Raw genomic sequence first — 13,480 nt, 5'->3', positions numbered from 1 at the left:
ACGAGCTGCAACGTGTCTAGACAGGGGGGTGGCACGAGCATATATGGAGACATATCAAACCGTGCAAAGGTGTTGTTGTGATGTTGAAGTAGGGTTTGGGAGCGGTATTGATAGTCGATTCGGATGGTTGCTAGAAATGGAGCTTTCTGTGCCAGCACAGAGACAAAACGCCGCGTAGTGTTCCACGTCCACTCATTCAGGTCTTCATGGCTGTTGGGGACGAGGATCGCGACGTGCCTGATGTAGTGGCTGAAAAGTGTGTCTAAAGGTAGCGTGCGACGCTTGCGACTGGGTGGTGATTGATGCGGTGTATCTACAGGGCAGGGTCGTAGGCGGTCCCGATCGCAGATTGTGACGAAGACTCCTTGTTTCTCAGTGATTTCAAGAGACTCTTCTCGCAGACGAGGATGAGCATGAAGTAGCGCGAGAGTCGGTGCGTTGTGGACGCGGTACAGGAGACAGAATGTAGGGAAAAGACTGGTTTCACACCAGTCAGATTCTCCTTCAGCTTGCAGGTACGAATATATCAAATCGCGCAATTCTCGAGGAAGAGTAAGGAGGGTGGAGGGTTGGGGTGCAGAGTCAGGCATGGTGATGATGGAGTACAAGTGGTGACAGCTGCGCTCGGTGGTGTCGAAGTTGCTTCAACGTGCAGGCCTAGTATGATGCTATCGGAGCTTACCGAACCTTGCACGTACCTTGGAAGTACCTAGGTAGTGGCATCGTGTGCGACTCGCAACGCAGGATCGCTGGCACTATTGAGCCGTTGGGCCGCTCGGACCGTCAAGCTCGGTATACCTCGGCAGGCCAAGACGGCAATGGCGGCAACAATTTGAACTCCTTGGCGCAAGTTCCCTATGTACGTTGTAGAAAGAAAAAAGCTCGGCAGTACTGTTGATACATGGGATAAACGGCATTTAAGAATACTCCACCCGGACACCGTCGGAAGTCGCGCGGACACAAGACCGACTGCTGCCTGGAAAAGGCGCAATATAGAAGAAACTCGCGCTCCAGTGTTCCTAGTCTCCCCAACATGGCGAGCGACGATCCATATCTTTACCCTTCAGTGGCACTCGGTCGATTACGCATCCCAGGGCCAGCAATCCCAATCATCCTAGTTGGCTCCCCTTTCTTCGTGCGACGACAAACTTCACGACAAAAGAAAGACCTTCAAAATTTACTGGTGGTCATACACCTTTTGCTATACATCTACAACCTCACGGAAACTTTTGGCAAGAAAGAGAAAGAGGGTGAAGGTGACAACACATTGCCATTACTGGAATACCTCGTTCTGGCCTTCGGAGAACCTGCCTCACAGGAGGGACAGACATCTGTTTGGCCATACATATCGGTTGCCGTGGGATGGATCTTGTCTCGAGCGCTTGCTCACCCTCAGAGGGTGTGGATCTCTATCGTGCTATCTCTTCCCAGTGCTCTGAGGATGAGCAAGCAAGTCAATGTTGGAGTTAACTTGAGTGCACTTTCACTGCTCACCAGAATGACTTTCGTGGTATCGGGCTCTGAACATGGGCTCTCAATGGCGAATGTTGCTGGTGTTGCCCTCCCTGTGGCGCTGGCAAGACTTTGCTATCCGCTGTTCCTCAGGAAGCTTTGCCGAGCACTTCAAGTCCGGCCTCGACGCGTGCTAGAAGATAGCATTGGAGAACAATGTTTGAAGTGCATCCAGGCGCCATTCGCAGTATTCACTGTCGCTGGTGCGGGGTGGATAATAAGCAGCTTCGTCTTCTCCTGTTTCCCATGGCGAAGGCTGTTCAATGAGAAGGCGTCCAGGGCTCCATCGTGGACTGTGCTCTCGTTTGCTGGAGGGGTTGTGTTCCTTCCTCTTTTCTCGGTCGTAAAGTTCATGAGGGTTCAAATTATAGGGAGGGAACCTGCAGCTGACTTGGGCGCCTTTGTGCAGTATCAGTTGGGAGACTGCGTGGCAGCGACGTGGTGGGTGAGCGTTGCGTATATCTTGCTGTGGCTGGGGTCGGAAGCGCTCTCATGGTGCGGCAAAATGTAATCCTGACTTATTAAGATAATTGAGTTAGTAGCTTTATTAGTAATTAGATAGAAGAAAATTTAATCTCTACAAAGTGTGACACAAACTAAGGCTTAAGGCCGCCGCTTTAACTAGTATAATGCTATTAGAGAGCTTGCCGAACCTTGCACGTGCCTTGGGAGTGGTAGCATCGTGTGCGACTTGCAACGCAGGATCGAGTAGTGTTCATGCGACGATGGAAATAGCAACTGAACGCTTCATTACATAGATGGGTATAAAGCTAAATCCGATGCGCAGCCTTACATGCTAGCATCACGCTGTCCTTGCGACTCTAATCGCGCCTGCGACTCCCACTCCTACTATGTGTCCTACTCCGTGACCGGCTCCGCTCGCCTGGGCTGCGACTCCTCTCGCGATCACGACTATCGTAGCTTCGACTTCGACTTCTGCTGCGGCTGCGACTACGACTGCGACTGTCGTAGCTCCGACTCCTGCTCCTGCTGTCATAGCTCCTGCTTCTGTAGCTCCGCGCACTCCCATCACTCCTTCTGTCTAGTTCCTCATCCAGCTCATCGATTTCGTCACCCAACGGACTCTCCCTCGGCTCTAACATATCCAAGTCCTCCAAGTTCGCCCGCGACGGCAACTTCCACAGACTCGTCGCGCACATGCGATCTTTTGTGAGGAGATCATCGATGAACTGATCGACATATGTGAGGGTAAAGGCATCCTTGAGGCGTCGTTTTATCTTGCGGTAATCGGTGAGGAGGGGTTCGAGGGTTTTGTAAATTTCGACGGGCTCCCAGGCAAGGCGAATGTAGAAGGCAGCGAGGCAGCGCAGGTATTTGAAGTCGCCGAGTTTGCCTGCTGCGTTTAGATCGAGCGCCTTCTTGGTTGTGTCTTCGTCCTCGGATGTGTGGCCGCTTTCCTCCTTCTTGGCCTCGCCGTCCTGTGCTCCATCTTCCTCGTCGTCGCGAAAGTTGAGGTATTCAAGGATAATCTCCTTGTCCGGAACCAGCTGCAGCATCTTGAATGCTAGACACAAGAATGGTGTAGGCTTGCCCGTAATGCCAGTCGTGCCACCGATGAACTTGAGGTCGGCCGCGCGGTCGCACAAGGTCGCAGCGTTCAGACCGAAACATTGCTCTTTCCAGTAATAGGACTCAGTAATGCGCTCGCGGACACCCTTTTCGAAGAGCAGCGCCGGGTTCTGCCCTCTGATGAGGGCTCCGCGATAGCCTCGGTCGTCGAGGAGCGCGCTGGCGTCTGCGCGGTCGAACTGCGGTTTTGACATGTAGGGATGCCGAACAGTCGTTTCGTGGCTGGTTTGAGATCGCAACGGCCCTTGGATGTCTTCGGAAATGCGCGTGCAGTATTGTGCGGTTTGGTGGTTTGGTAGTTCGATGGTGCTGCGGAGGAAGCTCGCGTTGATGGTTGCGATAATTTGAGCCGGGGTGCTGCCAGCAATCGATAGTTGCCTGCTCAACACCAGCGATCAACATGCAGCCCTACGGAATCTAGATCCACGGGGCACGTCACACCCGCCCACTGCATGCGCTCTCCTGCACGAACTGCTCTTACTATTCTACATGCACACTTTTGAACCATCATAGCATTCTTATACCCTTCGCATCCAGCGTTTACTTGTAGTTATGGGGAGACTTCTCCTTACTTCGAGCCAGGTTTCTGTCATCCTGTCGGCAGCCATTGGTACGCATGGCCCACGACGGGCACGCACTCGCATTCGCTGACAGCCGCCGGCAGTTCTTCTCTTCACACTCGCCCTCTTCCTCTCGGGCTGGGTATTACAACAACGATACGTGCATTCTCTACAAGCCGCCATAAAGCCCCGATTACCCAAGCCTCTGCCCCCGCCCAAGCCGATAGAACCTCCGACATTGGACGTAAAATGGGCAAGACCGATGGGCGGCCGTCCGGAGGTGGACGAGACATATGCGCAGTATATTGCGGGGCAGACGATGGACTGGAGCCGCCTGGGCTATGTGCAGGTGGTGAGAGAGCATGTGGAACTTTGCAGTGCCGTGATGCTGCTGTCTGATCTACACAAGATGAAGAGCCCGGCCAAAAGGATACTGATGTTTCCCAAACTGTGGCTGGTGGAGTCTGAAGACGACAAATACGGCCCGCAAATGTCGACTACACGGCGACTGCTGCGGACAGCGGCGAGGCGGTATGGCGTCACTTTGATGCCCATGGAGCCTATTGTGGAAGGCGCAGACGGTGAGTGCTGAGCCCAGGAAGCTGCCCGCTGCAGTGACTAACAGAGCCAGACACACTGCCCTCTTCCTACTCACTAGCAAGCCTGTACTCACTGGTAGACTACGAGCGGCTACTCTACCTCCAAGGTCCGGGCGTGCTGCTCGACGCATCGGCTCTGGACTCACTGCTGGCTTTCTCCAAGTCAGAGCCCATGGCAGCGTACCCCGCCACGCCAGAACGAACCGACATGTCGACATCACTCCTGATGATACACCCGTCACAACAGAGCTACAACCAGCTGAGGACACTGCGCACGACGAATCCGACGTCGGACCTCAACATGTTCCGCAAGACATTCACGGTGCCGGACTCATTGATCTCGGAGTGGTCGCTGTCCATGGGCAACGTGGTCTACGAATCGCAGAACCTGCGCAATGTCGTGGACGACTTCAACGCGACGGCGTTCGAACAGGCGACGACGTTCGTGAGGCTGTCGGATCCCGAAATACCAGGACCGGAGTACGACATTCCTTTTTCTGAACGCGCCAAGCTGCGGCCTCAGAACGCACAGGCGCAAGAGGCGTGGAGCAAGCTGTACGAGAGGTTCCGGCAACGGCGCATGGAAGTGTGCGGCCTTGACCTGGAGACGTACCAGCCGATCGTGGTGTCTGGTGGGGCCGATGAAACCCATGCGGTGGCTGATGAGCTGTGAAACGGCCAGGTTTTCTTTTGACGATGCAACGTGTGCCATTTGAGCGCTTTCGAGTCATGTTTGTGCAATAGTCTTTTGGGGTGTTTGTAGATGGGCCGGCGTTGGGTATGATCATGCATGTGTATTGGCGCGCATTGCTAGGCGTTGACGGGTTCGCGAGGAAGCGATTCGCAGTATAGGCAGGCTGGGTATAGCAGCCGGGACGACCACCTGGGCACGGTGCATGGTACGCATGACGCAACAAGCAGCGATGCTTCGCGTGCAGCCCGGGCGGGCATGACACGATGTAATGAAGGGATGAAGACATTGACATGTTAGTTTGGATGCATGCATGCCATTGACTGCGGGCGCAAACACGGTGCCAGTGCAGGCGCGTGAAACATGGCTCTTTGACGAGCCGCAGGCGTCATGTTGTTGCCAATGCCGCCCGCGCGTGGTAGCTGCGACGCTTCTTCCCCGCGAGCGAGCGTCTACTGTCTAGCCCAACCTCCACCCATCACCTAGCCCAAAGCCTGCCTCGCCCGCCCACGCCGCCGACACTCCTCGCTGCTCTGCTGATGCCCGCGCACCTGCACACCCACTGCCCCTGAGCGCATCGCCTGCTGCCGTCTGCGCCGCGCCCCCGTCCCGAGCTCCCCGCGCATTCCTGGCCCCAGTGCTTGAGATCGCCCGAGCTGCGTCGAGGAACAGGCAGGGCCGCGCCGCCGCACTCGTCGCGCCGCCCCTCCAATGCCTACCCTGGGCTTCCTCAAGAAGAAGCGGACCAAGGACTCGAACGGCTCCAAGGACCTCGATTCGCCGACGTCGCCCGTCAAGGACGCCCACTCGCCCATCACGCCCACGACGTCGCGCAAGTCGGGCTCCTTCCACCTGCACAAGACCAAGACCAACGAGTCGCTGACCAACACGGCGAGCAACACCAGCTCCACGGCCCCGGCCGCGCCTGCCGCCCCCTCCAAGCCGTCCGACTCGATGAACCCCGCCTACGCCCACCAGCAGCAACACCAGCCGCCGACGCCCTCGCACAACGTCCCCAGCATACAGAACCTGATACACCCCAGCAACACGCCCGCCCACGCTGCCGCCCCTAAGCATGCCGGCGCCGTCCAGTTCCAGACGCAGCCCCTCAACCAGGCGCGCGTCACCAAGGGCAAGTACTCGCTGACCGACTTCACCATCCAGCGCACCCTCGGCACCGGCAGCTTCGGCCGCGTCCACCTTGTCCAGTCCAAGCACAACCAGCGCTTCTATGCCGTCAAGGTGCTGAAGAAGGCCCAGGTCGTCAAGATGAAGCAGGTCGAGCACACCAACGACGAGCGCCGCATGCTGCAGCAGGTCAAGCACCCCTTCCTCATCACCCTGTGGGGCACCTTCCAGGACTCCAAGAACCTCTACATGGTCATGGATTTTGTCGAAGGAGGCGAGCTGTTTAGTCTGCTGCGAAAGTCTCAGGTATGTCGCATCCGTGCCTGGCATCATGTATCTGATACTAATTCCTGCAGCGCTTCCCCAACCCCGTCGCCAAGTTCTATGCCGCAGAGGTTACGCTCGCACTCGACTACCTGCACTCGCATAACATCATCTACCGCGACCTGAAACCCGAGAACCTGCTGCTGGATCGCCATGGCCATCTCAAGATCACCGATTTTGGCTTCGCGAAAGAGGTCCCCGACATCACATGGACGCTGTGCGGTACGCCTGACTACCTGGCGCCAGAGGTCGTCGCGTCAAAAGGCTACAACAAGTCCGTCGACTGGTAAGTAGCAATGTCTCCCCCGGCTCGAGTCGCACTAACAACGCCAGGTGGTCACTTGGCATCCTCATCTTCGAAATGCTCTGCGGCTTCACTCCCTTCTGGGACGGTGGCTCCCCCATGAAGATCTACGAAAACATCCTCAAGTCGAGAGTCAAGTACCCACCGTACATCCACCCTGACGCCCACGACCTGCTGCAAAAGCTCATCACACCCGACCTCACCAAGCGACTGGGCAACTTGCACGGCGGCAGCAAGGACGTTATGAACCACCCTTGGTTCGCCGAAGTAACGTGGGACCGACTACAAAAGAAGGACATTGATGCACCCTACGTGCCACCTGTGCGAGCTGGCGTTGGCGATGCCAGCCAATTCGATAAGTATCCGGAGGAGACGGAGGCATACGGTCAGGCAGGGGATGACCCGTGCGTGCAGAGTCTTCCTTATACTGTAGACCACATTCTGACGTGTCCGAATAGCCACGGGCACCTATTTCCCGACTTCTAAACCCATAATCGAAAAGAGATACGATATGCCTCTCCTTCAGAATCCAACTAGGCACGGCGATCCTGGTCTAGTACCCGTCGAAAGTCCGCGCCATTCGTCCTACCGTACTTCTCTGACCTTGACCCTCTCCGTGCTCTATCTTCGCGCGATGTTGATGCGCGTGGAATCCTCATTGTCTATTACTACTCCTATCTCTTGATTGCTGGGTGCCATTGGATATGGTTCGGTGTACATTGTTGGGCATGAATGACGGTGCATGATTGTTGAACAGTAACCGCCCGATCGAGCGCGGTGATTGAATTAATGATACGGAAACCTTGACTGGCTCTCCATCCTGAACTTTCTGTCTTGCTATGAGAAATGATGTCTGTATCAGAACGTAGAAACGGCGAGCATTGCAAGACTTGAGCCGAGAATCATCCTTGTTTGCTAGCTGTCGATTCCTCGTGCCGTACCTTTGTGCGCATCTCAGATTGGTGCCATCCACGCCTCGCTCCATGCAGTGCCCACCTGAACTATTCCGAGTCAGTTGTATACCTACTGCTTCAGACAACATCGAATGTCCATCAAACGATGCGAAAGCCGAGGTGAATTTGTTCAGCTCTCCTGGCATGGCACTGACTATCTTGCTCAAAGTCTGTGCCTCTATCACTCCAAAATTGCTGCAATCAACACTTGAGCGCAGATTGCCTGGTTGAAAAGCATCCATCTGGCAAACCTCACCTCAATTATGAGTGAGGTAGACATGCGTAGAAAGCAGAGGACTAACATGGTGGTGGTTGAGGATCCTCGCGATACAGAAACACACGGGCGAGCAAGGGCTGCCCAGATTTTACAGTCCCCAAGGATACGACATACGACAGGAAGAAGCATTTCCCATTCCTTAGATGCATCTTGGCCGCATCATAAGGAAATGAGAGGCGTAAGAGGTCCGCGGACTCATTGACTGCGTCACGGCCGTGCATAGCTTGGAAGCGTGGCGGCTTGGTGACTGAACTTGTGGGTGACTATTGCGTAAGGCATGTCTTTGTCGGCACAAAAGCATCAGCCATCAACTTTCAAATCACTCTACCATTCATGAATTCTTGAAAACATCGAGAAGTTATTCGCTGGAGTCGGCATCAGCCTCAGTTGAGCTTAGCAGTATGACATCACAGACACGCCAAGACGCTAGAGAGAAAGCGGGGATCTTGAAGGGAAGCAACCATGGCGACGGGTATGGAACATCAACGACATTGCGACATGTTCAATTTGACGCGGACGGTAAGGAGACTCATCGTACGGATGAGACCCAGAACTCCGATGCGTTGATAGGCTGGGATGATCTCAGTGAGTTCGACTCTGCGCTACTCCCGGTGGATACTAGGAACGTCGTGAGCTAACGGCGTCAACGCAGTGCCCTGGCAGCGAGACAACGAGTTCATACTCACATCCCACCGGTACGTTTTCCGCGTCGTAGACGGCACACGGCTTGGGGCTAATAGTCACTAGACAAGCAACGTTCTCTTACCATCACTCACTCAGGAGCGTCTTCCAGGTCCACAATGAGACAGTCAACATCTGGTCACATATCCTGGGTACCGTTGCCTTCTTTTTGGTCGCTGTCGTGTTCTACCTGTCTGCTCGTTGGAGTCACCTAGATAGGTACAGTAGAAGCGGCGACGATGAAGCTGTCTACGTCTACTTTACCTCTGTCATAGCATGCTTCTTTTTCTCGTTCTTGTAAGTACCTCTTGATACTCATCTTCAACCCTCATGCCTTGAGTTTGAAGAACAGATGGTACTGACGCTTGATAGACACCACATCTTCCTCGATCACAGCGAAAGTGTTCGCACCTGGACGGGTCGATTCGATTACCTTGGTATCGTGATACCACTGTATGGTACGACAATTGCCAGTACACACTTCACTTTCAAATGCGATCCTGTACTACAGGAAGCCTACAGTATCTTCGCTACTGTCGTGGGCCTTGCTTGCGCACTCACTACTCTGCACCCCACCTTTTCTGGTCCTCAGTCTCGTCATCTCCGTACGGCGCTTTATCTCCTGTTGGGAGCGTCTTCTTTCCTTCCAATAGCGCATGGTACCCACGTCTATGGCGTGGAAGAGATGGATAGTAGGATGAGCTTGGGCTACTATCTTGGACTAGGCGTTTGTCATGGCACCGGAGCTTTGTTGTACGCTGCGAGAGTGCCTGAGAGATGGTACCCTCGGCGTTGCGACGTAATTGGGAGTAGCCATCAGCTTATGCATGTGCTGGTGGTGTGCGGCGCTGCAATGTACGGGGTGGGTGTGCACATGGCGAGGAAGTATTGGGAATACAGCGCGCAGGAGTGTTTAACAACGTAGACATCCTCGGGTCCTGCTTCACATCAGCAGCTAACCCTTCGAAATCCTCCGTATGGCCCGAAACTTTTGACCAAGGTGTTCGGAAAGTATTCAGTCAAAGTCGTGTGATGACAGGTCGAGGAACGAGGTGGCTGGGTACCACTTTCTCAGGACGAGCGTAGGATCTCCGCGGATGAGGCTCAAAAGGCTGCAGCTGAGCCCACTGTGGAGCCTACCCACACTACACTACCATCTTTTTCGATATTCCCGGAGTTGCTTCGTCTTCTTGCACAGCATCTCAGTACCCAACATGCCTTCTCCGGCCCGTTTCCTCCGATATCGCTGCAGTGACTGTAGCAGCCACCGTACGTCAGGATCTAGGCCTAGAACCCCCGCTTGCGAAAACCTCTTGGAGTTTGGGATAAGTCGTCACATCCATCCAGCGTTGGCCTCCAAGTATCGACGAGCCTTGGCGTTGTGAGAGTCAAATACTGAGTTACCAAGGAGCGGATGACGTTACACTGAACTCTAGGCGTTTGAGGATCATATACCCTCCCAGATCATCGATGTGCTCCAAGAGTCCCTGTGCGTACTCCGTGTTGCCGGGGCGGAAGCTGCAGTCATGCGAGATAAGGCACTGAATCTTCGCTTGATTGGTGCAAGCATGTTTCACAGGCCATCAATATCCTGACAGGAGCTGATCGACAAACAATTAACGATCTCAAATCCAAGCTGGGATTGTAAGAGTTGTGCAACGGCGCGAATCCACCCACATGCCTAGTACAGCTGCCGTTGCACCAAGCTCTGTGCTTATCGGGCCACGTCTCCACACGCACGCGGCAGACACACAACTCCCGTCACACCAAGTTTGTACCATCACCAGAAGTCAAAAGCAAAGCTACTTTCCAGAAGCAAGAGTAAGTCTTGATCTTGAGTTGTCATTGTTGTTTGCTGCGTTACTTCCAGTCGTTTTTGTCAACGCCACTTCTTCGACACGAACAGTATGCTCGTACTAGGAACAGGAACCGTTGAGGCTGAAGAGGTATTAGCGACACAGGCATTTTGTCAAATGCTGACCGCGGAAAAGCAGCAACTCATATTATCTCCAGACGTTCTGATAAGGATCCTTGCTGGCATCGACTACAGTGAGTCTAGTCTCTCGCCTGGCTAGCGCCAAGAGATAAGAGAACGCCCCTGCCGTCCCCCACCATCCCGCGTCAAACCTCATCCCCAGCGAACCACGACTCATCGCATCGACATTCAGCCTTTCATGCTACATTTTAGCCAGTCGAGAAAGAGTCTCAATTCGCTACAACAGCATGTGGATCTCAAGTTGACGCCCTAGCGCTCATCGCACACATCGCCTGCACCCGAGAGCGCGGCAAAGCATACTTTCTCCGAAGCATTGGGCTTGCAGCTGCTGGGCATCGCCAACGAAGATAACGAATCCGCCAATATTACTGAATACAGACACGGAGAAGTCTGATCTCACTTGGCCTGGGGAACGAGTTGCGCCACAACCTTAGCCGTGCGTCACTGTGCTTCACCGCGGAAGTATCATTTTTGGAGTTTGTGCATCAATCTATATAACCTCCAGCTTCCGTTTGGAGCCACGGCTTCAGCAAGCGCCCGCTCCCAACTTCCATATTGCGTCTGTAAAGCATCGCCAGCTTTACACTCTCCCGACCTACCTTTTAGAAGTATCAGTATCGTAGTAGGGCTCGACCTCTCGGGTGGTACTCATCATGCCGTTCGCTATCAACATGCTCTGGTCGGCACCAGAGATCAACCCATACAACAAGAAGGCCACATCTATTCCCGTCTTGAATCCGATCAACAAATATGGTCGTGTATTCTTCTTCTCTTACCTGGGCTTCTTCATTGCTTTCTGGTCATGGTACGTCGTTCCCCACATGTGGGTCTCCTTCGTTGATGAGTGCTAATAATTTTCAGGTACGCGTTTCCACCTCTGGTATGGTCACCCGCAACCCACGAGACTGTCCGAATTGTACAGACTAACATCCCCACAGCTGAGTAAGAGTATCAAGGAGGACATGCATTTGTCACAAGATCAAATTGCCAACTCCAACATCGTCGCGCTATGTGCAACACTTTTGGTCCGCTTCATTGCGGGACCCATGTGCGACCACTTCGGCCCGCGCATTACATTTGCCAGCCTGCTATTCGCCGGTGCCATCCCGACCGCTCTGGCTGGTACTGCCCACAACGCTACGGGTTTATACTTCATCCGTTTCTTTGTTGGTATTCTCGGCGGCACCTTCGTACCATGCCAGGTCTGGACAACTGGATTCTACGACAGGAATGTTGTCGGCACTGCCAACGCTTTGGTCGGAGGCTGGGGTAACTCTGGCGGCGGTATCACATAGTAAGCGGGACGTCCCCTATGAAGCAGCTTCCACTGACTTTTCTTCAGCTTCGTCATGCCCGCTATCTACGACTCTTTGAAGAGGGACCAGGGTCTCTCCTCGCACGTCGCATGGAGAGTCTCCTTCATCGTTCCATTCATCATGATCAGTGCATGCGCTACCGGTCTCCTGCTGTTGACCGACGATACGCCTACCGGAAAGTGGTCTGAGCGTGGTGCAACCGTAGTGTCTAGCAGCGATCAAACCAACCAAGCTTCCGTGGTCCCCACGACCGGTGCCCTCGATGACAAGCCTGCGACCACTGGATCGATTTCCTCCAACGACGAAAAGAAGCGAGAGCAACCGGCCGCTGACGTAGAGGCTGGACGTGGTGATGTTCAAGTCATGGACGAATTCCAGCACGAAGTCGTAGTCAAGCCTACTTTGAAAGAGGGACTGAAGGTCATGTTCTCTCTCCAGACACTGATGCTCTGCGCGGGCTACTTCTGCTCCTTCGGCGGTGAACTCGCCATCAACTCTATCCTTGGTGCTTATTACCTCAAGAACTTCCAGTCCCTTGGTCAAACACAATCTGGACGCTGGGCAGCTATGTTCGGTCTCTTGAACGTTGTTACCAGACCGCTCGGTGGCTTTATTGCGGATCTTATCTACAAGGTTACCGGTCGCAACCTCTGGGCAAAGAAGTTCTGGATCCACTTCGTCGGCGTTATGTCTGGTATAATGTGCATCGTCATTGGAAAGGTGGATCCCCACAACCTCAGCGAGATGATCGGCCTCATTGCGGTCATGGCCATATTCCTTGAGGCGGGTAATGGTGCGAACTTCGCGCTCGTACCTCACATCCACCCTCACGCTAATGGTAAGCCCGATCGCTTCACCCATTGAGAGAAGACCTACTAACATTTCCAAAGGCATCCTCTCCGGTATCGTTGGCGCGACTGGTAACTTTGGTGGTATCATCTTCGCCATCATCTTCCGCTACCACAAGACGGACTATGCGCAGGTTTTCTGGATCATTGGCATCATGATCATTGCGCTCAACTGCATGTTCATGTGGGTAAAGCCTCTTCCCAAGGGCCAGATTGGCGGTCGTTAGGATTGGATTATGGCTTTTTGTTTGCTGTTTTAGCGTCGCTTCGTACATATGATACCTTTGTTAATCGCAACCTGCATTCCTTGAGCAGTGGATGGTCGACTGTGACCTGATCAACGTTACCAAAATGCAGCATGACGGCGTGACTGCAGTGATAAGTATTAGCTCCGCCTGTTTGATCGCAAACATGGGGAGTGTTCTTGCTGGAGATGTCAGCTTGGCCAGCGTGGCTATAACGAAATGGCGCGCAACGCCCTTGCAACTGACACAAAAGCCATTTCTGATATACTCTGTTGTATGACCTTGTTGCTGCGAGTTCTGATACTACATGAATACTCTTAGGCACATGCGTCTAAACAATGCATATTACTGCAGCCTACGACGGTATGAAAGATGGCAAGCTGCATAGAATAAAAGCTTTGTAGACTTCTCGACCCTCAACTACATATGCGATCTGCTTCTTACGCGTTGTTGTAT

The 13,480-nt window shown here is 53.8% G+C and overlaps 4 protein-coding genes across 4 annotated transcripts; 3 read left to right on the top strand and 1 right to left on the bottom strand.

Annotated features, from left to right (window-relative positions):
• Nucleotides 1-2,301: 2,301 nt before the first annotated feature.
• On the bottom strand, nucleotides 2,302-3,296 carry J4E85_001283 (uncharacterized protein; the record flags this gene model as incomplete). The annotated part of the gene is given in 3 exon segments (XM_051465569.1): nucleotides 2,302-2,358; nucleotides 2,375-2,493; nucleotides 2,537-3,296. 3 exon segments carry the CDS (start codon nucleotides 3,294-3,296, stop codon nucleotides 2,302-2,304), a joined length of 936 nt encoding a protein of 311 aa, XP_051330126.1.
• Nucleotides 3,297-3,654: 358 nt separating this feature from the next.
• J4E85_001282 (uncharacterized protein) lies at nucleotides 3,655-4,934 on the top strand (the record flags this gene model as incomplete). The annotated part of the gene is made up of 3 exons (XM_051465568.1): nucleotides 3,655-3,712; nucleotides 3,767-4,243; nucleotides 4,294-4,934. The coding sequence occupies 3 exons, from the start codon at nucleotides 3,655-3,657 to the stop codon at nucleotides 4,932-4,934; spliced, it is 1,176 nt and encodes a 391-aa protein (XP_051330125.1).
• Nucleotides 4,935-5,663: 729 nt separating this feature from the next.
• On the top strand, nucleotides 5,664-7,194 carry TPK2 (cAMP-dependent protein kinase catalytic subunit; the record flags this gene model as incomplete). Its single annotated transcript, XM_051465567.1, has 3 exons — nucleotides 5,664-6,386; nucleotides 6,437-6,690; nucleotides 6,738-7,194. 3 exons carry the CDS (start codon nucleotides 5,664-5,666, stop codon nucleotides 7,192-7,194), a joined length of 1,434 nt encoding a protein of 477 aa, XP_051330124.1.
• A 4,074-nt stretch (nucleotides 7,195-11,268) lies between these two features.
• On the top strand, nucleotides 11,269-13,006 carry J4E85_001280 (uncharacterized protein; the record flags this gene model as incomplete). The annotated part of the gene is made up of 5 exons (XM_051465566.1): nucleotides 11,269-11,420; nucleotides 11,477-11,495; nucleotides 11,554-11,909; nucleotides 11,958-12,769; nucleotides 12,822-13,006. The coding sequence occupies 5 exons, from the start codon at nucleotides 11,269-11,271 to the stop codon at nucleotides 13,004-13,006; spliced, it is 1,524 nt and encodes a 507-aa protein (XP_051330123.1).
• Between the last annotated feature and the right edge of the window lie 474 nt (nucleotides 13,007-13,480).

The sequence above is a fragment of the Alternaria conjuncta genome, assembly GCF_024043145.1.
Source record: "Alternaria conjuncta strain BMP 0040 chromosome Unknown scaffold_2, whole genome shotgun sequence".
NCBI classification, from domain to species: domain Eukaryota; kingdom Fungi; phylum Ascomycota; class Dothideomycetes; order Pleosporales; family Pleosporaceae; genus Alternaria; species Alternaria conjuncta.
This window is presented reverse-complemented; position numbering and strand designations above follow the sequence as displayed.